The 26,882-nt window shown below is 60.2% G+C and overlaps 1 protein-coding gene across 2 annotated transcripts; it reads left to right on the top strand.

Moving 5' to 3' along the window:
* On the top strand, positions 1-26,456 carry SEMA6B (semaphorin 6B). Of its 2 annotated transcripts, none has more exons than XM_056119494.1 (17): positions 1-128; positions 11,993-12,142; positions 12,240-12,363; positions 13,749-13,809; positions 13,954-14,016; positions 14,360-14,461; positions 14,928-15,018; positions 15,893-16,012; positions 16,422-16,510; positions 17,514-17,731; positions 18,249-18,380; positions 20,038-20,187; positions 21,341-21,523; positions 21,750-21,899; positions 22,888-22,965; positions 23,075-23,133; positions 24,463-26,456. In XM_056119494.1, exons 2-17 carry the CDS (start codon positions 12,022-12,024, stop codon positions 25,404-25,406), a joined length of 2,685 nt encoding a protein of 894 aa, XP_055975469.1. In that variant the 5' UTR covers positions 1-128; positions 11,993-12,021; the 3' UTR covers positions 25,407-26,456. The 2 variants fall into 2 exon arrangements, with proteins under 2 accessions (XP_055975469.1, XP_055975470.1); XM_056119495.1 differs by lacking the exon at positions 1-128 and adding an exon at positions 5,282-5,304.
* The last annotated feature ends 426 nt before the right edge of the window (positions 26,457-26,882 follow it).

Raw genomic sequence — 26,882 nt, 5'->3', positions numbered from 1 at the left:
GATGCCCGGCTGAGCCGGCCCGGCCGGGACAGGTGCGCGCCGCGCCCCCCCCGCGCCCCGCGCCCCGCGCCCCGCGCCCTCGCGCCCTCGCGCTCCCGCCCGCGCGTCCGCGCGGCCCCGGCTCCGAGGTAAGCGCCCCCGGGCGTCCGCGGAGGGGCTGGGGGCGCCGCGCCGGCCCGGGGGCGGGGGGCGGGGGGCTAGCTGCGTTGCCGGGGGAGGGGTGCGCGCTACCCTTGGAGGCAGGATGAGCGCGCCCGGCGGGGATGGATGGGGCCGGGGGTTGCTCGGGGAAGGGCCTGGCAGGCGCAGATTCCGGGGTGGGGGCCCCGGGAGGGGGTCGCGGCGCGGGGCGGCGTCGGGGCCCGCAGCCCGGAGGGGTGGGAGATGGCCTGGGCGCCGATGGAGGCGCGGGGTGGGGGTGGCTCCGGCACTGCAGCTGGGGGGCCAGGCCTCTGACTGGGGGCCTGTATGCGCGGCTATAATAGGGGTTCTGTGGGCCCCGCAGCGGGTGGAGATTTGGTGGGGGGGGGGGGCGGAGAAGGCGGAATAATGGGGATTAGCGGCTGCGCCGCCGCCGCCGGAGCTGGATTTGGGCCCAGGTGGGGGATCGGTCCCCCCGAGCGGGGTGTTTGACTGCAAACGGGGGGCTCGGGGGGCGGGGTCCTGGGCGCGAAGTCCAGGGCGACCCAGGGCTGCCGGGGTGTCCCCTGCCCGGCTCGGCCGGCCCCGTGGCCAGTGCAGCCTCCGCATCAAGGCCGCCCCCAGCCCCCTTCCACGGAAGCCCCAGGATGTGGCCACGTGCGGAGGGGGCCACGGAGCCGGCCGGTCTGGAGCCCCTCGATGCTGCAGTGAGGTCCCCGGGGGTGCGGCCCCCCAAGAGCTGACAAAGGGACAAAGAAAGCGCCTCTTGGAGAGCGCCTGTTGGGGGGGGGTGCCAGTGTGGCCCCTTGTTGCGGGCGCTGATTGGTTCCCGCACCCCGACCCGCGGCGGGGTCACGTGTCCCACTGTCCCGCTCACCCGCAGCGTGCCTGCGCCCTTCAACTTTGGGACACCTCCAGAAAGGGGGCGCTGCCTCGGGGAACCCCCTTCTTGGTGCCCGGCCCTCCCGTGGAGGCGCTGGGCTTGGGGCTCTCTGACCTCCTCCGCCTGAGACCCCCACCCGAGGGGAACTCAGGGCAAGGGGAAGGGACCCTCTAGGCTTTTGGGCTGACCGAGCAAAGGGGGTGAGCGGAAGGAGGCCCTGCAGGAGGGACCCCGCACCCACGAACAGAATCGCCTTGCTTCCTGCTCTTCTGTGTTCCCTCAGCTTCTCAGGAGGTCCACACCCTCCCTCTCCAAAATCAAAGTTTGGGAGGTGCCCCCCCCACCCCGCCTCTCCACCCCCTTCCCACCTTCAGGGTTGCTTCCAAGGAGGAAATTTCTAGAAGCTCTTGCTGAAACTCCAGGGAGAGAGAGTGGGGGGGATCCTGATACCCCAGGCATCAGGGTAAGCCAGGGACAGCCCTCAGATAAGGGCTGACTGGGAGTCTAGCAGAAATCCCACCCACAACCAGGCTGGCCCCCAGAGCAGACAGGGGGACCTCTGGTGTGAGCCTTCTGCCAAGGGGGTTAGGAGTCCCCTCATTTGAAGTGTCCCACATCCGGACCCACACCCGAGAGTCACCCTGGAAACCAGCCCTTCTGCGTGGGTGGTAGGGCAGACCCTGGGCCAGGGGATGTAGAGAAAAAAGTTCCCGGCTGGAGCCATAGCGCAGTGGATAGGGCGTTTGCCTTGCACGCGGCTGACCTGGGTTCAATCCCCGGCATCCCATATGGTCCCCCGAGCACCGCCAGGAGTAATTCCTGAGTGCATGAGCCAGGAGTAAGCCCTGAGCATTGCCGGGTGTGACCCAAAAAGCAAAAAAAAAGTCCAGGAGGAGAAACTGGGCTGTGTGGCCTCAGAAAGGCTGCTTGCCCTCTCTGGTCTGGGCCCTCACGGGGAAATCTCGCGTCTCTGGGTGGCCCCTTGTGGGGGCTGAGCTCTCCCAGGGCTTTGGGGTGCTGACACCTCAGAAGAGGTGAGGAGGTCTGAGGAAAGAGGCATTGAGTCACGGCGGCAGGCTCAAACTTCTCTCTGCTGCAGGCCCTGGAGATTGGGACAGGAGGGAGGGTGTTTCTCTGCCTCAGGGACCACGTTGTGGCCCTCAGGAGAGTCTCTGGGGTCCTGAAGCGGGGCCAGGGGGAGATGGATCACTGTCCTTGCAAAGGTGACCCTGATATGAGCAAGCGGGACAGATGAATGATGTCCCCGGAGTCTGCAGGACATGCTGGCGGCCCAGCACTGTCTGTCTCCTGGGAAGGAGGCGTCCTGGGGTGGGTGTGAGCCGGTACAGTGTGCCCAGCCCTCTCCCACCCAGCTCTGCCATCCAGAAAGAGTCTGCGGGAATCAGGGAAGACTGCCTGCAGGAGGGGGCCTGGCGGGTTTTGCCTGGAGGAGAGGAGTTGGGTATTTCAGGCAGAGGGAGCTGCAAGGCTGGACTCTTGTTGTTTGGGGCCATTCCTTGGGACTCTAGGCTCAGCAGGCCCAGGGGTGCTCCCGGCAGTATTTCGGGGACTCTGAGGGGTCAAAGCCAGGGTTTTCCTTAGACAAAGCCTGTGCTTCAACTGGTGAGCCATTTCTCCATCCCAGGACTGTTTTGACTGTGAACAATGAGTTATGAGGCTGGAGAGACAGAGACAGAGAGAGAGAGAGAGAGAGAGAGAGAGAGAGAGAGAGAGAGAGAGAGAGAGAGAGACTGAATCCAGACGGAGAAAGCGCCCCCGAGCAATAAGGAACTAGCGGAGGTTGAGAGGGGATTTTGTGGGGGCCCCGAATAAATAGCATTTGGGGCCTTGAGCAGCCCGGAGGCAGGTTGCCAGATGCTCAGAGATGAGTGAAGGGAGCCTGGAGTCAGCTCCTGGGCCTGGGGGTAGCAACTGCGGAAGGGGGAAACCTTTGTCCTGGAGAAAAAAGTCTGCGTTGGGGTGGGGGCCACCCCTCCAGGTCTGCACCAGTGTCTGGCTGATGAGACTTTCCTGGGGTGCTCCCCGAAATTCTCAGCCAGTCAAGGGACTGCGAATTTTCAGGGTACAAGATCCCAGCAAGGATTGGGCTTGACTGTAATAAGTCTCCTCAAAGTTTTAGAATCTGGGGGGCCAGAGTGACAGTAGGGAGGGCGCTAGCCTTGCACGCGACCAACCCGGGTTTGATCCCAGCACCCCCTAGCGTCCCTGAGCCTCGCCAGAAGTGTGATCCTTGAGTGCAGAGCCAGGAGTCAGTCCTGAGCACATCGGGATGTGGCCCAAAAGCCAAAAAAGAAAAAGACATGAGAATCTGAGCGCTCACGGCAGCCCCACCTGCCCATGTTCTGTGCTCGGATGATCCAGGAGCCAGCCTCGGTTTCCTGCGGCTGATGAGAGACCCGTCCTTCCCTTTTAGTTTCATTTTTTGCTTATTTTGGGGTTTGGGGGCACACCTAGTGATGATAAGGGTTCCTCCTGGCTCTGCACTCAGAAATCACTCCTGGCGGGGCTCAGGGGGATCCTAGGGGATGCCAGGGCTCGAACCCGAGTCGGCTGCTTGCAAGGCCAGCGTCCTCTCTGCTGCCTTATTGCTCTGGCCCTATTCCCTCTGATTGTCGCGGTCTTCATCCCAAAGACAGATTCTAGATGAAGTGACAGGCATCAGAATGTGCCAGGCCAGTGATTGGCAGGCGGAGATCGCTTTTTTGCACGCCTTTGGGTGGAAAGATGCTCCCCCTCATTACCCTCACTGGCTCTCTCCTGTCTGATACATCCTGAGCCCAAAGATGATCATTCCCGTGACCTGTCAAAAAAGTCAGCCTGAGGCTGTGTGGACTACAGCTCCCAGGATGCACCTCGGCCTTGGGCCAAGCGGTGGACTACAAGTCCCAGGCTGCACCGGGGCTTGGTCCAAGCCGGCCTCCCAAGGACTGACCTGAAAGACAAGTGACCTATTGCAGGAGCGCAGAGGATTATGGGTCCTTGGGGGAGGGGTGAATGGGGGTGGGGCGATGTGATGTGGAGCAAAGGGAGAAAAAATGAGTCACTCAAGGAATAGTCCCAGTACCCGGTGCTGGCTGGCAACCTGGAATCCCAGACACCAAATCTGTGGACTGGAGTGATAGCACGGCCGGGAGGGTGCTGCCTTACACGTGGCTGAGCGGGTTCGATCCCCAGCACCCCAGGGAGACCCCTGAGCCCCTCCAGAACTCCTGGAGTGCCTGAGTGCAGAGTCAGGAATCAGCCCTGAGCATGGCCGGGTGTGACCCCAAAACAATAACTAAAGCCAGTCGCCAAAGCTTTAACTGGGCAGCCTCGTTGGACCTCCGGGAGTTCCAGAGGAAAGGAGGAGAACTGAGGCCGACTTGATGCACCCAGTCCACTGTGTTAAGTAGGGTGAGCAGGCAGAGGGAGCCCTTGGAATGGAGAAAGACAGTTTCCCTGGCCAGTGTATCAGGAAGATACTCTGATGGGTATTGTAGCTGGGGTCATAGCAGATGGATAGAAGTTCGTTGTTTTGGGGGTGGGGGCAGGGACATTTGAGAGAGGTACAATAACGCGTGTTTGGAGAGCTGTAAAGGAAACTTCTGCTTCCCTGTTCAGAGCCTCTGGTCAGTTGCAAGCACCACTTTGAATTCCTGCCTCTCTCCTGCCCCTCTCCCAGCCTTAGTTTCCCCCATCTGTTAAACACGAATGCTATTCTCTCTCCTTTGGGGTTGAACTTTAAAACAAGCGGATACAGGGGGAAATGCCAGGCGGAGTCTGTTGTTTTCCTTCCTCCAGCAAAAAAAAAAAAAAAAAAAAAAAAGGAAAGAAAACACTGAAGGCAGGAATGTGTCTTGTTCCCCTGCCACGCTCTGGGCTCGGTGCTCTGGGCTCCATGGCAGTGCCGGCGAACTAGCAGATCAGGAACAGCGAGCAAATGCTGGGTGCAGGGACCCAGCCGCGACCCAGCTGACTGGGCTCTGCTGGGAGACAGACAGCAGCCCGGGATGAAGAGTAAATCATGTGTAATGGTCACCCTGAAGCCCAGAATATGCGATGATGTAGCTGTGAAGGGCGGTGCCACTGCAGCTGTTGGTGTCAGGGAGGGTGTATCCCAGGAGGTGGCAACTGAGCTGAGACCTGGCAGATGAGAAGCAGCCAGTCGTCTGTTCACCTGGCGGAGAGAGCAGTGCCGGCGACCAGCGCTGTCCGCGCCAAGGTCCTGGGGTAGGAACTGTGGGGCTGAACAGCCCGCGCGCCTGTGGGACTGGGGCTGAGTGAGTGACTGGGGGTGGGGTGGGGAGGGGGAGGGCAGGGAGAAGAGAAGCATGCCGTGCGAAGGCCTGGAGGGCTGGAGAGGACCCTGGCTGGGTCTCCAAGGAGGTGGCGCCCTGCGGGACAGTGGGCATAGGGGTGGGGGGTGGAGGGGCGCGGGCGGGGAAGCGCCGACTCGGGCTCCCGCGCGCCCTCTGGTGGTCGCTGCAGGCCCGCGTTTGGCGCTCACCGGCAGGTCCAGCTCCAGGGGGATGGGGGTGCCCAGACCGCAGAGACGAGGAGGTGGGGATGGGGGACGTTTTGGACTGGCTGCCGGGGAGTTGTAGAAAAGCCCTGAGAACCCCGTTTGTCTCGGGGAAAAGCGATGGTTTGGAGCGTGGTCTTGGGCGCCCGAGAGATCGCCCCGTGGGGAGGACGCTGGCCCGGGGTGATCCTCCAGCATCCCATAGGGTACCCTGAGCACGGAGGGGAATGGTCCCTGAGTGCAGAGCCAGGAACTATCTCTGAGCATCGTCGGGTGTGTCTCAAAACAAAACAACAAGAAGAATGAGCGTGGTATAAAGGCTGGAGCTTAATTCAATGAATTGAGCGAGTGTTTTGCATGCAGGCGGTGGGGTTTAATTCCCAGCACCACATGGCTCCTCGAGCACAGAACCAGGAGTAACCCTGAGCACTGCTTAGCTGAGGCTCCAAAATAAAACCAAATGGGGGGAGGGGGAAGAATGTGATAAAAAGATTCACGATCTGGGTTCCCATCCCCGCTCATCCATCCCTTCGCTGTGCAGCCTCAGACAAGTTGCTTGCCTTCTCTGAGCCTCAAATTTCCTCCCCTACAAAAGGGTGAGAACAAATCCCTCTCTTTTTCATCACTGCGTTTGAAATTCCCTGAAAGTTCCATTTCGTGTTTGTTCTCTTCCCTATCGAGAAGGGGTGAGTCCCCTCCCCGTCCACCCTCCCTACTCAGGGGGACAAATGAGGCATAGATTGAGGGCAGGAATATGCATTTCTGAAGGTCACCCCATAAACCGAGGAGCCCCTGCCCCTGGCTCTCTGTGTCCACCCAGACCCCAGAGCACAGCGCGGGCAGCCCCGCCGTTCCTCAGCCCTGGCTCACGGCGCTACCCCCCTGCGGCACCATTTCTGCCTTCGTCCTCTTTGAATTCTTGTCCAGGTCTTGGTGGGGACACGACACCTGACCTGCCCCCCCCCACACACACACACTGTCCTCCCACCCTTTTTTCTGATCTCATCTCCCACTCAGAGGCTGAGTGGGTTCGGGGCTCCCCCAAGCTCCAGGAGGTGGAGGCTGGGTTCCTCCTACGATCTCTTTAAAACTAAGACAAGGGTAGGGACACCCTAAAATATGCGTCCTAGAGTAAAACTTTTTTTTTCTTTTTGGGCCACACCCAGCGATGCTCAGGACTTACTCCTGGCTCTGCACTCAGGAATTACTCCTGGTGGTGCTCGGGGGACCCTATGGGATGCCGGGGACTGAACCCGGGTCAGCCATATGCAAGGCAAATACCCTCCCTGTTGTACTATCGCTCTGGCGTGAGTAAGACCTTTTTTTGGTTTTGTTTCCTGGTTTGGGGCCACACCCAGTGATGCTCAGGGCTTACTCCTGGCTCTGCACTCAGGAATTACTCCTGGCAGCGCTTGGGGGACCCTGTGGGATGCCGAGGATTGAGCCGCGAGTGACTGCGTACAAGGCAAGAGCCCTCCCCTCTGTGCTCTCTCCAGCCCCATAGAATCAAACTTTTTGTGGGGGGTGATTGGGGCCCCACTCGGAGGAACTCAGGGCTCACTTCTGGCGGGGCTCTGGCGCCCCTGTGCGGGGTGGGGCGTCCAACCCAAAGGGTCCGAAGCTGTGTGCATCACTGCACCCCCAGGTGCAGCTGTATTTCATCTGCTCAAACCTTGGCCCCCTCCACAAACAACCAGACCCCCAGATCAGATCCGGACCCCTTTGTCCCCTCCGCATGGGGCACAGAGCGAGGTGTGCTTCACTGCAGACTGACCCAGGGCCCTCTTTCCCGGCGTGTCTGCCCTCTCCTCTCCCCGGGAGCCCCCCGTGGCTCATTCCAGGTTCCTGGAGAGGCTCCCCTCCTTCAGGGGGCTGACCCTCAGGGGGCCCCTAATTACCGCTGGGTATAAATGACACTTTAATTTCCGTGAAAGCTTGCATCCTCACCCAGAAAGCCTCCTCCCCCCTCCTAATTACCAGTTACGCCTCTCATTTCCCTCCTGGTGGCCCAATTCCCAAATAGTGATTAAAATTCATTACCCGACGCCCCCCCCCTTACAGCCCCATCTGGGGTGGGAGCCCCAAGTCCCCCACTCGAGGTCCTGCTTCCGCCATCCCAGTTTCCCGTGGACAGCCGCCCCCTTACCCAATTTCTACTTCTTGAGTCTGGGCACCCACTGGCGGAAGATGGTGGGTGCCCCCCCCATGCCACAGACAGGTCCTGTGTGACCTGGGTGACCTTGATCCAATGACTTTCTCTGCGAGCCTCCGCAGAACGGGGCAGTGGTGCTGGTCTCGGCTGAGGTCGGGGGGCGATGCGGGTAGGAATCAACGCCAGACCTCCCCTTCGCACCAGGAGTCCAGCTTCAGCTGCTGAGCCAGAGCGGACGCTTCCCCGCGCGGGAGCCCAGGAGGGCGCACGGGGAGCCCTGGGGTCCAGCCCAGGTGTCGCAGGCTCCACTGAGCCCAAACACAGAGCTGAGTGGGTGCAGGGGTGAGGCGCCGTGCCTGGCTTGGCAGCCAAGCTAGGTTCGACCCCCAGCCCGTCCAGGAGAGATTCCTGAGCACAGAGCCAGGAGTCACCCCTGAGTACTGCTGTCTGTGGTCCCCCCAAAGCAACCCAACACTCCAAAATATCATGGCTGGGGCACTGGAGCAATAGCACAGCGGGGAGGGCGTTTGCCTTGCACGCGGCCGACCGGGGTTCGATTTCCAGCATCCCCTATGGTCCCCCGAGCACTGCCAGGAGTGATTCCTGAGTGCAGAGCCAGGAGGAACCGCTGAACATTGCCGGGTGTAACCCAAAAAGAAAAAAAAAAATCAGGGCTGAGTCCCGGGCCAGTTGGTGCTCAGGAAGCCTGAAATAGACATCCTTCCAGATCTTTCCTGAACCTTTCCAGATCTCTCCGAGGTGGGTCTGCAGGGTGGAGGTGGGGGGCCATTTGTCCTTCTGAAGTTTGCTGAGTGCCTAGGCTGTGCCTGTCCCTGGTGAACTCATCGTCCTACATTTGCTGTGCTGGTTTGGGACCAGGCCCAGAGAGGGCAAGGCAGGAACATAAGGGTGCACAGCACTTCTGCGTTGCCATTGCTCCTGACTGGATGACCCCAGAGGTGGTAGGTTCTAGGCCAGCACCCCTGGGTGTGGAAGCCGAGGAATGACGAGCCAAGCGCCCTAGAGAAGGGGGAAGCCTCGGGAGCGTGCACTGGTGGCCGCTAGCCGGGATGGGTTAATGGGCAGGGGGCCAACGAGGGAGAGTCGGGCCCGCTCGCCTCCGTGCCTCCCCCACTCCCCAGGGACACCCTCTGGCCGTGCATCCCAGTTCCTAGACAGCCCCAGCGTGATGGGGGTGACGAGGCAGCTGGAAGGGGCCAGCTGTAAGCAGAGCCGGTAACTGGACCTGGGCGGGCCAGGCAGGGGCCCGGCTGGCGGGCCGGGTTACCCGATCCCCCCTGGGATCCCACCAGGGGCCCCCGAGCCGGAATCCAGGGGCGGCCAGGCTGACAGGCGCGCCTTCTGTGGAACTGGAGACGGGACAGGGCGGCAGCCCCCATCTCTCCCCCACGGCAGATGGAGCCCCACCCCCCACTGCCCCCCTGGTCCAGAGACGCTCAGGGTCAGCCGGGAAAATCCAGCTCAGGTGGGGCTGGAACCATGGGACAGCATCACCGGATGTGGTCCCCCCCCCCATAAATAAATAAATAAATAAATAAAACCCAACAAATCTAGCTCAGATTATGAACACTGGTTGATCAGTTCCTGCTCCAGTTTCTTTCTTTTTATTTTGGGGGGCGATGCTCAGGGCTGACTCCTGGCTCTGTGCTCAGGGATCACTCCTGGTGCTGCTCAGGGGACCCTGTGGGATGCCGGAGATTGAACCAGGGCAAACGCCCTCCCCACTGTCCTCTGTTGCTTCGGCTTCAGGCAGGGTGGGGTTAAAACCCACCGTCCACTGGGGAACCTCGGTGCTTCCCCTGGGCTACACCCAGAGGTGGTCAGGAGCGATTTCAGGCTCAGTTCTCAGGGGTGCCCTCTAGTGGCGCCCCGGGGGACTTCCCACTGTGTCCCTGAGTCCCGGACCGTTCACCTGCCTGGACTGTGTTTTGTGCATGTGGGCAGCAGCGGGGATGGAGCTCCAGGCGTCACGGTCGCCTGGCCCCTCCCACAGACCTTGGGATCTAGGTTGATTTATTGGCTGTTGTTTTGGAACTTAGTCACTGTTTCTAAAGTGTGAGCTGAGGATCTGGGGGGCGGGGGTGTGTGTGGAAGTAACCAAGACTTCTCCATCCAGGAAGAGCCACTTGGTACAGTGTTCCAGAAGGAAATTCACACTTAGGGCGACGTTCATTTTTAAGGCAAGGTTCATTTCTAAGGATTCCATGACAGTTTCCAGAGGGCATGGAGTCCATGGATCCTAGGGAGTTTGTATCTGCCTCAGTCCCCCCCCTTTTTTTTTTGTTTTGAAGGGAGTCACACCCAGTGATGCTCAGGGCTGACTCCTGGTTCTGCACTCAGGAATCACTCCTGGCGATGCTCAGGGGACCCTGTGGGATGCCGGGAAACAACCCTGGGTAGATCGCGTGCAAGGCAAACGTCCTCCCCGCTGTAGTAATTCTGTAGGGGGTAACTCTGGACCCCTAATTTTAATTCCTTACCTTATTCTTTGGTGGGGTATGGAGGTTGGGCTGAACCCAGCGATTCTCAGAGAATATTCCAGGCTCAGTTCTCAGGGGGCACCCCCTGATGGTACTCAGAGGTCCATAAATTGCAAAGAAAGGGTCAGGCGTTAGTGGGGTGCTATCATTCCTGTACTCTCTCTAGTCTCTCTTCTTCTCTCTGTCTCTCTCTATCTCTCTGTCTCTATTTTGTTTTGGGGCTACACCTAGCAGTTCTCAGGGCTGATACCTGGCTCTGTGCGCAGTGATCACTCCTGACGGGGACAGGTGCTGGGATTCGAAACCAGCCAGATAATTGCGTGAGTCTTGAACTAATTTCCAGTCCTGGCTTTGAGGTCTTAACTGCCAGGCAAGGGGTGGAGAGGTCTGGGGCTGCACCAGGAGTCCCCAGGAACTCCTGGAGGTGCAAAGCAGGGGAGGAGTCAGGGAAGGACATCCTCAAGGAAATGTGCTGAGGTCCCCCCCCCCCACCGCCAACACGTGGGATCCTGGCCATGCTCTGAGTCACAAATCCTGGAAGTCCAGGGTCAGGGAGCGGAAGCCCCTCCACTCCACACAAGGTCTTCCTGTTTTTTTGGCCCTTGAGGCAAAGTTCCTGCCTCACCTCCACTTCCAGGGGTGCGGATCCCCATGGTAGGTCAGGGCTCAGAGATTGAGTCCCTGTGACTCAAATGGGGAAACTGAGGCACAGGACTTCCCCAGAACCGACAAGGCTGCTGGGGTTCAGACTGTCATCTGGCCGGGCGTGGAGGGCTCCAGAGGGTGAGTTTCACACACACCCTTCAACCTCTTCCTCATCAGGAACACCCCCACACATGCTTGGAATGGATTTTTTTTCCACACCCAGCAGTGCTCAGGGCTGATTCCTGGCTGTACACTCAGGAATCACTCCTGGCGGGGCTTGGGGGACCCTGTGGGATGCCGGGATCAAACACTGGGTCTGCCGCGTGCAAGGCAAATGCCCTCTGGCCCCAGCGAGGGTCTTTTCATTACCTAGAAGGGAGCCCAGAGGGGCGACCCCTGGAGGGGTTTTGAGGTTCTATCACGGGACTGGAAAGGAAAAGGGGGCCCACTGGGATACAAGATCCATCTTATCCGAATCTCAGAGCCCCCGCAATTTCCTATGATTTTAGAATATTGCAACTCATGTGACTGGAGTGAAAGTACAGCCGAGAGGGCGCTTTCTGCCAACCCCGGTTCGATTGCTGGCACCTCATAGGATTCCCCACAAGCCCCGCCAGGAGTAATTTCTGAGTGCAGAGCCAGGAGTGACCCCTGAGCATTGCTGGGTGTGGCCCTAAAATCTAAAACAAATAAAACTAAAATATTGCAATTCCCATGTGGCGGTTTATAACATTTCAAGAGCCTTTGAATTTTTTTTGCGCCTTTCCTTTTCCGTGCATATGTGTACACGCGTGTGTGTGTATGTGTGTGCGCGCGTGTGCATATGGAGAATGCATATTCAGTGTATTTTGGGGTCGGAATGTGTACACCCAATGTATTTTGGGGTCGGAATGGCTGAAGATGGTGTCTCTCTGATGCTTCCCGTTCTTGATCATTTCCAGTAGAAACCGCTGCCGGGGGTTGTACAGTAAGACGGGAACGAGTTGGCCCGATTATTTTTTGAAAAGTGACGCTGTAGCTTGTCTTACTGCCACGACCCGTCACGAATGTGCCTGGATAGGGAGTCGCCGCGGCTCGCGCGCGCCCTCTGCTGGTGACAGGCGGGACTGCATCCCTCCGGGCTCACAGCCCCGCCCCCTCGCCCGCAGGTCTCGCCTCCGGTGCCCCCGACCTCGCCATGCGGACCCCAAGAGCGCCCCCTCTCCGCCCGGCCCTACAGATCCTGCTGCTACTGCTGGGGGGCGCCCACGGCCTCTTTCCCGAGGAGTCACCGCCGCTCAGCGTGGCCCCCAGGGACTGTGAGTGGGGAGTTCGGGGAAGGCGGGGGTAGTGGGGGTCGCCAGGTCCGGCTCGCGCCAGCCCTGGATCGTTACCCCTGCGCACCCCGTTCCCCAGACCTGAACCACTATCCCGTGTTCGTGGGCAGCGGGCCGGGACGCCTGACCTCCGCAGAAGGCCCCGACGACCTCAACATCCAGCGGGTGCTGCGGGTTAATAGGACTCTGTTCATAGGGGACAGGTATGGGGGACCTTGGGCGAGGTGTTCGGGAAGAGCGAGGGTGGCAAGAAGTCGCTTGCTTTTGGGGGGGCGCATGAAGGAGCCTGGGGGTGGGCGGGCGCATGAAGGAGCCTGGGGTTGGCTGCCGTGTGACCCACTGTGTGTCCCTGGGGCTCCTAAGGGTTGATTCGGACCCAGAGCCGGTCGAGGGGTGGGAGTCATCTTGGGGTCAGTGTCCCTTCCGAGGGTGCCAACGTGGTCCCTCTGGGCTGCTCGACAATGTAAGTCAAGACCTGAATGAAAAGAAGCCAGAGGCGGTGGCAGCAGAAAGCAAAGGAGAAATGCAGGCAATGGCCACAGCTTGTACAAAGGTCCTGGGGTAGGAAGGCTCTTAGGAGGAGGAACAGGGAGGCTGGAACGGAGGGAGGAAATGGGGTAAGTGGTGCAGAGCCTGCCGTGCCTGGGACCTTGCCCCCTAAGGGAAGGTGCCCGGTGCGGTGCCCCCAGAGGCCTGAGGAACGGTCTCACCTGCGCCCCCTGGTGGTCGCTGCGGAGACATTGTGGCGTCCAAAGACGGAGTCGGGCAGGTGTGTCCGCTCGTCCAGGTGGGAGGGGACGTGCAAGACTTTGATGCTGGTTGACTCCGTAACGCAGAGCCATTAACCATTAACGACAGAGCCCCACGGTCATAGCTAATATGTGCACGTGGCCGCCTGCACCCCCGACCGGATTTAGTGGCTTAGCTGAAACGGGGGCGGGGGTGGGGGGCAGTGGAGGAACAGTCTTGGGGCGCAAATTGGCTGCAGGCCGACCTCACTGAAGGAGACCCCGTGTGCCTCCACCCCAGGACAGCGGGACCCGAAGTCTGGGGTTCAGGCACAGTCCCAGCTGGAGGCAGGAATGTGGTGACGCTGGAGGCGTCTCTGGCTTCTCTCCAACGCTCTTTTGTTGTTGTTGGCTGCTTGGGCCCATCCGGCGATGCTCAGGGGTTCCTCCCGGCGGTGCTCGGGGACCCTCTGGGCGGCCGGGGATCGAACCCGGGTCGCCTACCCACTGTACTATCACTCTGGCCCCCTGCCCCCTGCTCTTCAGCCAGCCGTTATTCTGCCCTTTGTCGAGGAGGGGTAGAACCTGGGGGCCACAAGGAAGGAGAAGGAGGGTCAGGGATGTGCTCGGACACATCGGCAGTTCACCAGGGCGGTGTAGACGCCTGGGGTGTAGATGTCTGCATCGCGGGGCGTGGGCGGGGATCAGGGCGCGCCAGAACCTGCGCGTCATTTTCGGGCGGGAGGAGGCGCACTGGGGCATGCAGACTTGGCGTGGGCACACCCGTGCACCGAGCACTGTGAGCCTCCCTGGCGGAGGTGAGGTGCGAGGGGGTGGCCCTGACAGCATGCCTCCCGCAGGGACAACCTGTACCGCGTAGAGCTGGAGCCCCCCACGTCCTCGGAGCTGCGGTACCAGAGGGTGAGCGCTGCTGGGAGCGGGCGGGAGGAGACGGCGAGTCTGTGCTTGCTCGCGCCCAGGGGACCCGACTCTGGGCTCCGGGGCCCAAGGTGGATCTGCTGAGCCCCGGACTCCCCCCCCCTCACCAGTTCCTTCTGCCCCCAGAAGCTGACGTGGCGCTCCAATCCCAGTGACATCAACGTGTGTCGAATGAAAGGCAAACAGGAGGTCGGCAGCCAGCGCGGACCGTGCCCCGATGACCTCGCCCCCGCCCCACCCCGTGGCCACGCCCACACGCCCACGCCCACCAAGCACGGCCTCGCCCCCGAAACCCTCTTCTTTATCCAGACCCGAACTTGGTCTGGTCATGGCCTCACGCCTGAGCTCCCCTCCTAAGACAGGGCACGATCCCCGGGTTCGTGCCCCGGGGACCCCCAGATGTAAAGAACTTCCCTGCGTGGCCCGGCTTTTCCTTGGCCACGCCCACACTCTGGCCCCGCCCTCCAGCCGGCCCTGCCCGGCGCTGCCCAGCCGTGGCCACGCCCACCGAACCTTCCTTTCCCACGCGCAGGGCGAGTGTCGCAACTTCGTCAAGGTGCTGCTTCTCCGGGACAAATCTACGCTCTTCGTGTGCGGGTCCAATGCCTTCAACCCCGTGTGTGCCAACTACAGCGTGAGTCTCCGCCCGGCGCCAGCCCTAGTTGCCCCAGGGCCAACCCTCGGCAGCTTCGCTTCCTCCTCCTACAGGCAGCCTTCTTGGCTTTGCTCTTTTTCGCCCTTTTCTTTTTTGGGGCCACACGTGGTAGTGCTCAGGGTTTCTTCTTGGCTCTGCACTCAGGGATCCCTCCCGGCAGGGCTCGGGGCGCTTACGGGGTGCTGAGGATCGATCCCAAGTTGGGTACATGCACGTGCAAGGCAAGCACCCGCCCCACTGGTTTTGCTCCTTTTATCCCTTACCCCTCACCAGGGTGGCTTCCTCTGCAGGGAACCCTGAACTCCGTAGGCCGCGGCCCGTTTCTACGAATGACTTGGATTGCTTCTAGCAGCCATTTGGATGGAACGAGGATCCTTTGGGGAAGGCGGCAGGGGTGTGTGTGTTGGGGACAGCCAAGTCTGACCAGGACTCTATCCTCATGCAGATCGACACGCTGCAGCCCGTCGGGGACAACATCAGCGGCATGGCCCGCTGCCCATACGATCCCAAACATGCCAACGTTGGCCTCTTCTCTGGTAAGTGCCACCCTTAGCTACGACCGGCACCATGAGAAGTCCAGCCCTCGTCAGGAGTGGGCATGCCCACTCTTCAAGTTGAGGCCCCGTGGTGGGCAGCTGGGAGAGAGTCTGTCCAGCTGCAGAAGGGCCATATGTCCATAGGAGCTGGTGATTCAGCTGTCTTAGACTTGGTCTAGAGACGGGGGATTCACTTAGGCTAGCTCAAGATTTGAAGGTGTGTGTGGTGTGTGTGTGTGTGTGTGTGTGTGTGTGTGTGTGTGTGTGTGGTCAGACCTGGTGATGTTCAGGGATGACTCCTGGCTCTGTGCTCAGGAATCACTCCCGGTGGAGTTCAGGGAAACTATGGAATGCCAGGGATCGAACCCGGGTTGGCCGCATGCAAGGCAAAGGCCCTCTCCATTGTCCTGTCCTCACTTCAGCCCCCAATGTTTTTTTTTAATTTGGTTTTGCCTGGAGGCCACACTTGGTGGTGCTTAGGAAGTTACTCTGAGTTCAGTGCTTGGGGTTGTTCCCTGCAGTGCTCAGCTGAGCATACAGTTCCGGGGGTCCTGCCGAGGTCCCCTACCTGCCATCCATGCTCTCCTCCTGATCCTGAAGGGGTTTTTTTCTCTATGACCCTGAAGGGTTTTTCTTTTTTCTTTTTGGGTCACACCCAGCAATGCATAGGGGTTCCTCCTGGTTCTCCACTCAGAAATTTCTCCTTGCACTGCTCAGGGGACCCTATGGGATGCTGGGAATCAAACCCGGGTTGGCCTCGTGTAAGGCAAACGCCCCACCTGCTGTGCTATCGCTCCAGCCCCGACCCTGAAGTTTTGACCTGTCTGCCATTGACTGTTGCATCTCATCTCTCACCTGCCTCTTCCTCCACCAGATGGCATGCTTTTCACGGCCACCGTGACAGACTTTTTGGCCATTGACGCTGTCATCTACCGCAGCCTTGGGGACCGGCCTACCCTCCGCACCGTCAAACATGACTCCAAGTGGTTCAAAGGTGTGGTGAGCATCGGGGGCTATTGTGGGCTCATAGTCACCGGATCCCCCTACTAGAAGGAAGATTCAAGTGGGATGCCAAGTAGAACTTGCTAGAAAGGGCCTGCAAGGGAACTGCACACGAAGCTGAGCCTGAGAGAAACTACTCAGGGTGGAAGGGGACAAAAATAGTAGCCAAGGCTGGGTGTGGAGGTGTAGACATAGCGTGTGGTCTCTGTGTAGACACAGTAGCTTCTGACACATCCCACCACCTGCATACCCAAGGAAAACAAACTCTGAGGCCCTGTTTGGGGTGGGCCCCCCTTTCACCATAAAAGCCCTCCTTCCGCTTCCAGACTAGTATCTCCTGAGCTCTGAAAAACTCCTTCTCTCACACTGGGGTCTGGGTTCTGATCCCTCCCGCCTCACAGAGCCCTACTTTGTCCACGCGGTGGAGTGGGGCAACCATATTTACTTCTTCTTCCGGGAGATCGCCATGGAGTTCAACTACCTGGAGAAGGTAAGGCTGGGAGCACAGCACGGGCGAGAGGCTCTGATAATGCAACAGTACCCTGAGGGATGCCAGGTGGAACTCGGTGGGGCACAGAGGCGGGCCCAGCGATCTCAGCGACATTTTCTTTTCTTTATTTTTTTCCTTTGGGTCACACCCAGTGGTGCTCGGGGTTTACTCCTGGCTCTGCACTCAGGAATTACTCCTGGCAGTGCTCGGGGGACCATGTGGGATGCTGGGGATTGAACCCGGGTCGGCCGCGTGCAAGGCAAATGCCCTCCCCGCTGTGCTGTCGCTCCGGCCCCAACATTGTCTTTTTTTGGGGGGGTAATCACACCTGGCAGTGCTCAGGGCTGACTCCTGGTTCTGCGGGATCACTCCTGGTGGGGCTCAGGGGACCCTATGAGATGTCAGGGATGGAACCCGGGCAGACGCCCTCCCTGCTGGGCTATGGCTCTGGCCCCTTAGTTTATTTATTTGTTGCTTTTCTTGGGGGAACCACACCTGGCGTTGCTCAGGGCTGACTCCTGGCCCTGTGCTCAGGGATCACTCCTGGTGGGACTGGGGGACCCTATGAAATGCCTGGAATGAAGCTGGGTGGGCTACATGCGCAGCGAATGCTCCCTCCCCGCTGTCCTATGACTCCAGGCTCCCGGGAGTGGCAGCCTTGCCCCCGCTGCTGGCCGTGCCCCTCAACACCCCGGCCAGTCCCAGGCGGCTGTGGTCGGGGCAGAGGGGAGACACAGAGCCCCAAGTCAGGCCCGGGAGTCAGAGACACCCCTGGTTTCCCGTTCCGAGGCCACCCCCTTTCCATATGCTCAATCACCTGCTATTTTTAGGGGACACTCTAAAATGCTCAGGGCTGACTCCCAGCTCTGTGCTCAGGGATCACTACCAGTGGTGCTTGGGGACCCTGAGGGATGCCAGGTGGAACTCGGTGGGATGCTGCCAGGCCAGGGCCTTACCGCCCCGCCCCCTGTCCTTCCTCCCTGCGCACCCCTGATGCGCCCAGGTAGTGGTGTCCCGCGTGGCCCGGGTGTGTAAGAACGACGCGGGGGGCTCCCCCCGTGTGCTGGAGAAGCAGTGGACGTCGTTTCTGAAGGCTCGGCTTAACTGCTCAGTGCCCGGGGACTCCCACTTCTACTTCAATGTGCTACAGGCCGTCACAGGCGTGGTCAGCCTGGGGGGCCGGCCCGTGGTCCTGGCAGTCTTCTCTACCCCCAGTAACAGGTCAGTGGGGCTCTAGGGGCATGTGGGTGAGGGACGGGAGCCAAACACTCACCTTTGAAGGCTGGTGGGTCAGCACTGGAAAGTCGTGGCCTCTGCATCAGAGGAAGTCAGGGAGGGCTTCCTGGAAGAGGGGACACTGACATTAAACTCGGAGGAGGTGAGAGAATAGCAAAGTAGGTTGTAGGTGACAGTACGGACAGCATGTGCAAAGGCCCGGAGGCTGCAGGGGAATGTTTCAGCGAAAGAGTAAAGGACCAGAGGGGAAGTAGCTGGGATCCTGAGGTCAAGGTCATGGTCATGAGGAAAGGTCTGGAATACTGAATACAGCAGAATGAGGCAGGTGTGGGACCAGTTCCTACTGGTAGCCTGGGAAAGCCGGTGGAGGGATGGGCTGGTGGATGCTGGGGAATGTTCGGAACCAGTAGTCCAAACCTCCGACAGCCTGGGGGGACCAGGCCCCCCGTACATCCCTGCCTAAGCTAGTGCCCCCCCTTGCTCCTCCACCCCGTCTCCCCAGCATCCCGGGATCCGCTGTCTGCGCCTTTGACATGACCCAGGTGGCAGCAGTGTTCGAAGGTCGCTTCCGGGAACAGAAATCTCCAGAATCCATCTGGACGCCAGTCCCAGAAGATCAGGTGCCCCGGCCCCGGTGAGAACCGCCCTGTCCCAAGGGGGTTGTCTGGGTGGGGACCCTGTCCAGGATACAGTGGACCAGAATTCCCCAAGACTTTTGTTTATTGTTTTTTGTTGTTGGTGGTGGTGATTTTTGCACCACACCCAGAGGTGCTCAGGGCAGATTCCTGGCTCGGTGCTCAGGGATCACTCCTAGGGGGGGTTCAGCAGACGCTAGGAGAATCCGGGGATCGAACCCGGGTCAGCCACATGCAAGACAAGCACCCTCCCCACTGTACTATCATTCAAGCAGAGTGAATGACCACTTGTGCAAGGGGCGAAAGTGTAGGTTGATCTTTTTTTTCGCACATGGCTGACCAGTTTTCCCACACTGTTTGCTGAAGAGGTTTCCCTTGTTCTATTTCTTTTTTTTTTTTTCTTTTGAGGCCACACTCATCGATGCTCAGGGATTACTCCTGGCTCTGCACTCAGGAATGACTCCTGGCGGTGCTTGGGGGACCATATGGGATGTCAGGGATCGAACCCGGGTCGGCCGTGTGCAAGGCAAATGCCCTCCCCACTGTGCTATCTCTCTGGCCCCTTCTTGCTCCATTTCCTGGACCCAGATCTTGGTCATCATTAACCCTCTCTCCCCTGTGATGAATAATGCTGGACCTTCCATTCTATACCTTTGGTCTCAGACTGTTTTCAGTCCTGAATCACTGTTTCCCAGTGACCCCCTGGGTCACACCCAGCAGTGCTCAGGACTTACTCCTGGCTCTGTGCTCAGAGGTCATTCCTGCTGGGCTCAGAGGACCCTATGGGATGCTGGGAATCGACTCTGGGTCAGCCATGTGCAAGGCAAACACCCTCCCTGCTGTGCTGTCGCTCCAGCCCCACAGGTTTGATTGCTATAGCTTCAGAGGGTCCCCCAAGGCCCCGAGCCCCTCCAGGAGTGATCCCTGAGCGCAGAATCAGGAGTCAGCCCTGAGCACAGCTGGGTGTGATGCCCAAATAAAAAATAAAAAACAAAAAATTTGGTTTTTCCCCCTTTTCTTCAAGTTGGTTGTTATCATATAAGAATAGATTGAGGGTTTTTTTTGGGGGGCGGGCGGGTGACTCTGCAACCTGCCACTTTGCTGCCTTGAGTTCTTGTTTCTAGCAGGTGTTTTTTTTCTCGATGTCGTTAGGGTTTTCTCTGACATCTGCAAACTGTGTTTGTCGAGGGCTGCAGCAATAGGACAGCAGGGAGGCACTTTGCACACGGCTGACCTGGGTTTGATCCTCAGCATCCTATAGAGTCCCTCGAGCACTGCCAGGAGTAATTCCTGAGTGCAGAACCAGGAGGAACCCCTGAGCACCAGGGGGGTCCACCCCCTCACAAAAAACCTGTGATAGTCTGCCTTTTTCCCCCCTCTGACGCCCTTTTCTTTTCTTTCTTTTTTTTTTTTCTTGTATGAGTGCTTCGATTTCCCAGGTAGTTATTTGGCCAAGTTCATCCATGCCCATCACAAGGACAGGGTAAACTGATGCCCTAGTAGGCAGAAACCCCAGGTTTCCTGGCCAATCAAGACCCCTTAGTGGCCAGAGAGATAAGAGAGTGGGTAAGGGGCTAGCCTTGCACGCTGCTGACCCGGGTCCAGTCCCCAGGACCCCCCAGGCCGGCCCTGACCACCCCTCTGCCCCTCCCCCAGGCCTGGCTGCTGTGTGACTCCCGGCATGCAATACAACACGTCAAGCTCCCTCCCGGACGAAATCCTCAACTTCGTTAAGACCCACCCCCTGATGGATGAGGCTGTTCCCTCTCTGGGTCAGGGACCCTGGATTGTGCGGACACTCTTGCGGTCAGTCTCAGGGCAAGGCTGGGTGGGGACAAGAGGCTGGGCTGGATGCTGGGGGAGGAGGAGGAGGAGGAGGTGGAGGTGGGAGGAGGTGGAGGAGGAGGAGGAGGAGGAGGAGGAGGAGGAGGAGGTGGGGGGAGGGGAGGAGGGTTCTCCCGCTAGAACCAGACATGAAAAGCAGCTCAGTCTTGGGTGGGAGGAGCTCATTGCGTACAACCTATGCCTTGTGCCTGTGAGGTCCTGGGTTTGATCACCAGCACTTCACCGCTCCCAAGCATCCTTGGATATAACCCTAGTAACTGCTGACCACTGCTGAAATAAAAAAAGTAAAACAGGGGCAGAGAGATAGCACAGCAGGGAAGGTGCTTCCTTGCTTGCATGCAGCCAACCTGGGTTCTATCCCTGATACTCCATAGGGTCCCCAGAGCACCGCTAGGAGTGATCCCTGAGCACAGAGCCAGAAGTCCGCCCTGAGCACTGCCTGACTCAAAACAAATAACTATAAAGGTTTTTACTTCTGCTTTTTGGGTTACACACAGTGATGCTCAGGGGTTACTCCTGTCTCTGCACTCAGGAATTACTCCTGGTGGTGCTTGAGGGACCATATGGGATGCCGGGTATCGAACCCGGGTCGGTCGTGTGCAAGGCAAACGCCCTACCCACTGTGCTATCACTCCGACCCAGGTTTTTTGTTGTTGTTGTTGTTGTTGTTTTCTCAAATAAATAGCACAGCTATTTATTTGAGAAGGGTGTTTGCCTTGCACGCGGCCAACCCTCCCGACCCGGGTTCGATGCCTCCGCCCCTCTCGGAGAACCCGGCAAGCTACCGAGAGTATCTCACCCGCACGGCAGAGCCTGGCAAGCTACCCGTGAGGTATTCAATATGCCAAACACAGTAACAACAAGTCTCATGATGGAGACGTTACTGGGCCCGCTCGAGAAAATCGATGAACAACGAGAGGACCGTGAACTATAAAGTAACAACAGAACCAGTTTCTAGCAAAACAAGTCAGAGACACAGACAGACCTCACTGGGAGAACAGTTTTGGGATGTCTGTGATCACCCTACCGGTCACAGGCGCTATCAGCCTGTGCCCAGGTAACTTTGGGCTGTGTGTGACCAGCCTGACCTTCCCCTCCGCTGCCCGGGACCCAGGCACCAGCTGACGCGGGTGGCCGTGGACGTGGGCGCCGGCCCGTGGGGCAACCAGACGGTGGTCTTCCTGGGCTCCGAGGCCGGCACGGTCCTCAAGTTCCTCATCTGGCCCAATGCCAGCACCTTGGGCATCACCGGGCCCAGCGTCTTCCTAGAGGAATTTGACACCTACCGACCAGACAGGTGCGAGGGGGCGGGGTGGATTGGATGGGGCCACGCCCCCGAAAGAGACCACTCCCAGGTGTGGCCAGGCCCTGAGTGTGACCTGCCCCTGAATATAGCCACGCGGGTAATGTGGCCAGACCCCTGAAAGCGAGCACCATTGGGTTGGTTGCACCCCCGAGACCACACCTTTGAGGGAGCTACGCACCTTTGAATGTGGCCACCCCCTGAGCCTTTCTTTTCGCAGGTGTGGAAGGTCTGGAGCCAGCGGCGAGGGTGGCCAGCGCCTCCTGAGCCTGGAGCTGGACGCAGCCTCGGGCGGCTTGCTGGCGGCCTTCCCACGCTGCGTGGTCCGGGTCCCGGTGGCCCGCTGCCAGCAGTATTCGGGGTGCATGAAGTAAGTGCCCGCCCCAAAATGTCAGTTGTGTGGGTCCGGGGCCAAGCGAGGGGAGGAGAACACGGTGTCAGAACCCCACCCCATCCAATTTCATTGAACCATGAGCTGGATTCACTGAACAGAGCCTGTGCAGAGGTCCTGTGGTAGGATGGGAAGGGGAACAGTAGTGGGGAGACCCAGGGGACAGAGCTAAGCCGGGATAGAGGAGGGAGAGAGGGAGGGGTCTGGGGTGAGGCCATGTAGGACTTGAACATTTTTAAGGGCAATAAGAACAGGAGCCGGGGAATCTGGCAATGGGATCCGCAGAAGAGCACTTGCTTTGCATATGTGAGGCTTTTGGCACTGCAGGGAAAAATGGGGGAGGGGAGGGACCAGAGGGAGGGACAGTGGGGAGGGCTCTTGCCTTGCTTGAGGATCACCCTGGTTTGATCCCCAACAGGTCCCCTGAGGTCAGAACCAGGAGTTAACCCTGAGCATTGCTGAGTGTGGTCCCTCCCCCCTCAAAAAATGGCATGGAAAGGGCTGGAGCGATAGCACAGCGGGGAGGGCGTTTGCCCTGCATGCAGCCAATCTGGGTTCGATTCCCAGCATTCCATAGGGTCCCCCGAGCACCACCAGGAGTAATTCCTGAGTGCAGAGCCAGGAGTGACCCCTGAGCATCGCTGGGTGTGACCCCAAAAGAAAAAAAAAGGCAGGGAGGTGGTGCAGATCAGCCACAGGGAAACTGCTGTCCAACTTTAGGACTCGGGTGATCCCCAGACACGAGAACCTCCTGTCCACGAAGCCCCTTCCAGTCATGGCACTAAAGAAACCCTCCATTTGTCATGCCCGAGGAACACTCCTGGCCTTGGTTTTCTCCTCTGGACAATGGGGATGGACAGTCCCACTGCAGAGCGGTCATGAGTGTTTCCCGTCCCTGCCGCTCAGGGAGTACAGCCATCAGTGGGGGGAGAACTCACTGTTCTTGGGGGGCCCCCGTCTGCTCTAGGAACTGTATTGGCAGCCAGGACCCCTACTGCGGCTGGGCCCCGGATGGTTCCTGCATCTTCCTCAGCCCTGGCACCAGGTACGGGAAAGAGAAATGGGGGTGGGGGACGCACAGGGGTCACCCTCCCCCTGTGGGATCGAGGCCCCCCCACTCACAGGGCCCCAACTTTTCTTCTCCCTGTCCTTAGGGTCACGTTTGAGCAGGATGTGTCCGGGGCCACCACGTCAGGCTTGGGGGACTGCACAGGTACGAGGGAGGGAGGGGAAGGGCTCCAGAGAGAACCCCCTGGGGTTCCCGTGCCCCGGGCCCAGAGTCAGGGTGGGGGAGAAACAGAGACGCCCACTTGTGGCTGGGAGGAAGGAGTCAGACAGAGCCCCAGGGACAGAGAGAGGCTGAGAGAGGACACACAGACAAGGAGACCCTCAGTCAGACAAGCTTTGCAAAGGCCCAAGAGTTGGCCAGCGACTTGCCTTAGGGGGATGGGGCAGCAGGGATGGCTGGCTATTGGGCCCGTGTCAAATCAAACCGTGGGCTCCGTATACAGTCTCCCTGAGCACCGCTAGGGGGCGCGCCTGAGCACAACACCCTGAGCACCTGGGAGTGAAGGCCAACACCCCTCCACCTGCCCCCCCCCAAAATAAAAACAAAGAAAGAAAAAAAATTGGTGAGGACAGACAGCCTCAGGGATGTGAGACAGAATTTGCAGTGGGGTCTGGAGCATTAATAGGGCAGTTAAGGCACTTGCCTTGCACATGGCTGACCCGGGGGTTGTTCCCCACCACTTCAGATACCCCCAAGCACCCCCAGGAGTGATTCCTAAGTGCAGAGCCAGGAATAATCCCTGAGCACCAAGGGGTGTGACTCCCCCAGAAAAAAGAACAGGAGAAAAAAGGGAAAAAGGAGAGAAAGAAAGAAAATCAGAATCGTGCTGAGTGCTGGAGTGATATACAGTGGTTCTATAACCTACGGTGGTTAGGGTGCTTGCCTTGCATTGGGTGACCCGAGTCTATCCCCAGCACCCTGTGTGATCCGGTGAATTCTCCAGGAGTGATCCCTGAGTGCAAAGCCAGGTGTCAGCCTTGAGCACCGCCAGGTGTGGCCAAAATTAAAGGAAAGCATTTGCTGGCTGGGTGGGAGAAAGCACAGCGAGGAGGGCGCATGCCTTACACACAGCCCACCAGGGTTCAATCCCCGTCATCCCATACAGACGCTGCCAGGAGTCATCCTTGAGCACAGAGCCACGAGTCAGTCCTGAGCACAGTCAGGGGAAGCGAACATATAAAAATATTGCAGGTCAGGGGCCGGGGCGATAGCACAGCGTGTAGGGCGTTTGCCTTGCACACGGCCAACCCGGGTTTGATTCCCAGCATCCCATAGGGTCCCCCAGCACCGCCAGGAGTGACTCCTGAGTGCGGAGCCAGGAGGAACCCCTGTGCATCGCCGGGTGTGACCCAAAAAGAAAAAAAAAAAGAGAAAAACTTGCAGGTCAAGCCCACACTCCGGCTTGGCGGGCGGGGCTCCGGGGCTGGGGGAGGCCTCCCGTGCTCACCTGCTCCCCCCCCCCCCGCCCCCCAGGGCTGCTCCGCGCCAGCCTGTCGGAGGAGCGCGCGGGGCTGGTGTCCGTGAACCTCCTGGTGACGTCGTCGGTGGCCGCGTTCGTGGTGGGCGCCGTGGTCTCAGGCTTCACCGTGGGTTGGTACGTGGGGCTGCGCGAGCGGCGCGAGGCGGCGCGACGCAAGGACAAGGAGGCAATCCTGGCGCACGGCGCGGGCGAGGCGGTGCTGAGCGTCAGCCGGCTGGGCGAGCGCCGCGGTGGCGGCCCGGGGGTCCGGGGCGGCGTGGGCGCGGGGGCCGGCCCCGGGGGTCCCCCGGAGGCGCTGCTGGCCCCGCTGATGCAGAACGGCTGGACCGCGGCCACGCTGCTGCAGGGCGGCCCCCACGACCTGGACTCGGGGCTGCTGCCCACGCCCGAGCAGACGCCGCTGCCGCAGAAGCGCCTGCCCACGCCGCACCCCCACCACGCGCTGGCCCCCCGCGCCTGGGAGCACGGCCACGCGCTGCTGACCGCCTCCGCCTCCTCGTCCCTCCTGCTGCTCGCCCCGGCCCGCGGCCCCGAGCAGCCGGGACCCCCCGCGCCGGGCCTGGAGCCGAGCCTCGACGCGCGCCTCTACGCGCCTCGGCCCGGCCGCGCGTCCCACGGGGCCGCCGGCGACTTCCCGCTCACCCCGCACGCCAGCCCGGACCGCCGGCGCGTGGTGTCGGCGCCCACCGGCCCCTCGGACCCAAACTCCGCGCCCTCCGCCGGCGACAGCCTGAGCCGCGCCTGGAGCCCCCCGCCCACCGGCAGCCTCCGGAGACCCGGGCCCCACGCGCCTCCCGCCGCCGCGCTGCGACGCACGCACACGTTCAACAGCGGCCCCGGGGAGCGGCCCCGCGGGCGCCACGCGCGGCCCAGCACGGACTTGGCCCACCTGCTCTCCTACGGGGGCACGGACAGGACTGCACCCCCCGTGCCCTAGGCGGGGGCGCGGGGCAGCGCGGGGCAGCCTTCCCGCTCCGCACGACGCCTCGGCGGTGCCAGCCACGGTTTTCTAGGAGCGCGAGCGGCGGGCCGGCACCCAGCGGTGCTCGGGAGCCCCTCGTGCCCGCCGCGTGGAAGTGGAAGCACAAGTTCCTCGACCTCCGTGGAAGCGCCACCGTCGCCCCCACCCCTTTCCGCCGGGGCCGCAGACGCTGAGGCGGTTTGGGGAGAGGGTGAGGGGCACCCAGGGTGGGGCGGGAGGAACGTGCTGTGGGCTTGAAGTGGACCTTCTGCGTGCGCGCGGGGATGTTTGGTTTTCCAACTTGCATTTCTTTGGCAGTTTTTTTGGGGGGGTTGTTTTTTTCTTCTAACAATTGCACAACTCCGTTTTCGGGGTGAAGGGCCGGGGGAGGGGGGCTCAAGGCGGAGGTGGGGTGGGGTGGTGTCTGTGGAAGGGGCAAGGGGCTCAGAGTTGCAGATAGCCCCCTCCCCGCCACACCGAGCCCTCCGTCCGCGCCCCCGGCAGCCGGCGCGCGTGCGTGTGTGTGTGCGTGTGTGCGCGTGTGTGCATGCTGTTTTTGTGTGCAAGGAGCCGGGAAAACATCTGTGTGTGTCTGTGGGCTGCCGTGCGGCGCGTGCGTGTCTGTGTGCGAGCGGGGGCTCCTCCCACCCCCCAGCGGTCTGGCCGTTGGCTGAGCCAACGCAGCAGCGTCGCTTCCAGACGGCCCTGGGGCCTCCAAGGAGCCGGTTCAGACTTTTAAGGGGAGGCGGGAGGGGGCTTCAGGGCCCCCCACACCCCAGGGTCTGCCCAGACGCCCTGTTGGCAACAGCTGCCAGAAGGGCTTCGTCTTGGGGGCTTTGGGCAAAGAGGGGGGAGCCCCCTGTAAATAAGGCCCTGGGGGGTCAGAGGGTCCCGGCCACCTGTCCCCTTGTGACCTCTTGACCGCGGCTGACCATGCATGCCAGTGGCCAGCAGGGTCCTGGACCCTCTCTGAACTTACCTCCCTCAGCCCCCTCCCCATCAATAAAACTGTTTACAACCACCGGCCCCCAGACCCTGTTTCAGCTCTGTGGGGGGTGGGGGGACCAGGGTCTTGGGCATCATGGGGTTACCCTTCCACATACACAGCGCCCGCACCTCACCCCTTCCCTGCCTCAGGGAGACGCATCACAGAGAAGCAAGTTAGAACTTGAGCTGCCAGAGATAGTGGAGTGGGTTGGGCGCTGGCCTCACGTTGGGCCAGTGTGACCCCCTGCACCACACTGGGTCCTCAGAGCCCTCCAGGAGGGATCCTCAGCCCTGAGCGTCGCCGATGTGACCCCAAAACAACAAAACATGCTTTGAATCTCCTGAAGTTTATGTTTATTTCGGGAGGAGTTAGCTACACACCCCCAGTGAATAATCACGTAGGGGCTGGAGTGGGGAGGCCGTTTGGACCTGCCAACCCAGGTTCAATCACTGGCACCCCTAAGG

Source organism: Sorex fumeus, unplaced genomic scaffold, assembly GCF_029834395.1.
Source record: "Sorex fumeus unplaced genomic scaffold, SorFum_2.1 ptg000041l, whole genome shotgun sequence".
Lineage (NCBI taxonomy): Eukaryota > Metazoa > Chordata > Mammalia > Eulipotyphla > Soricidae > Sorex > Sorex fumeus.
Note: the sequence above shows the minus strand (reverse complement) of the source record. Positions and strands in the feature narration are given on the sequence as shown.

Bases quoted from the DNA above. Each gene is read 5' to 3' on its own strand.
- SEMA6B (XM_056119494.1), top strand. From the start codon at position 12,022: ATGCGGACCCCAAGAGCGCCCCCTCTCCGCCCGGCCCTACAGATCCTG. The intron at 14,462-14,927 runs GTGAGTCTCCGC...ATCCTCATGCAG, and splicing joins CCGTGTGTGCCAACTACAGC to ATCGACACGCTGCAGCCCGT. The intron at 18,381-20,037 runs GTGAGAACCGCC...CCCCTCCCCCAG, and splicing joins GATCAGGTGCCCCGGCCCCG to GCCTGGCTGCTGTGTGACTC.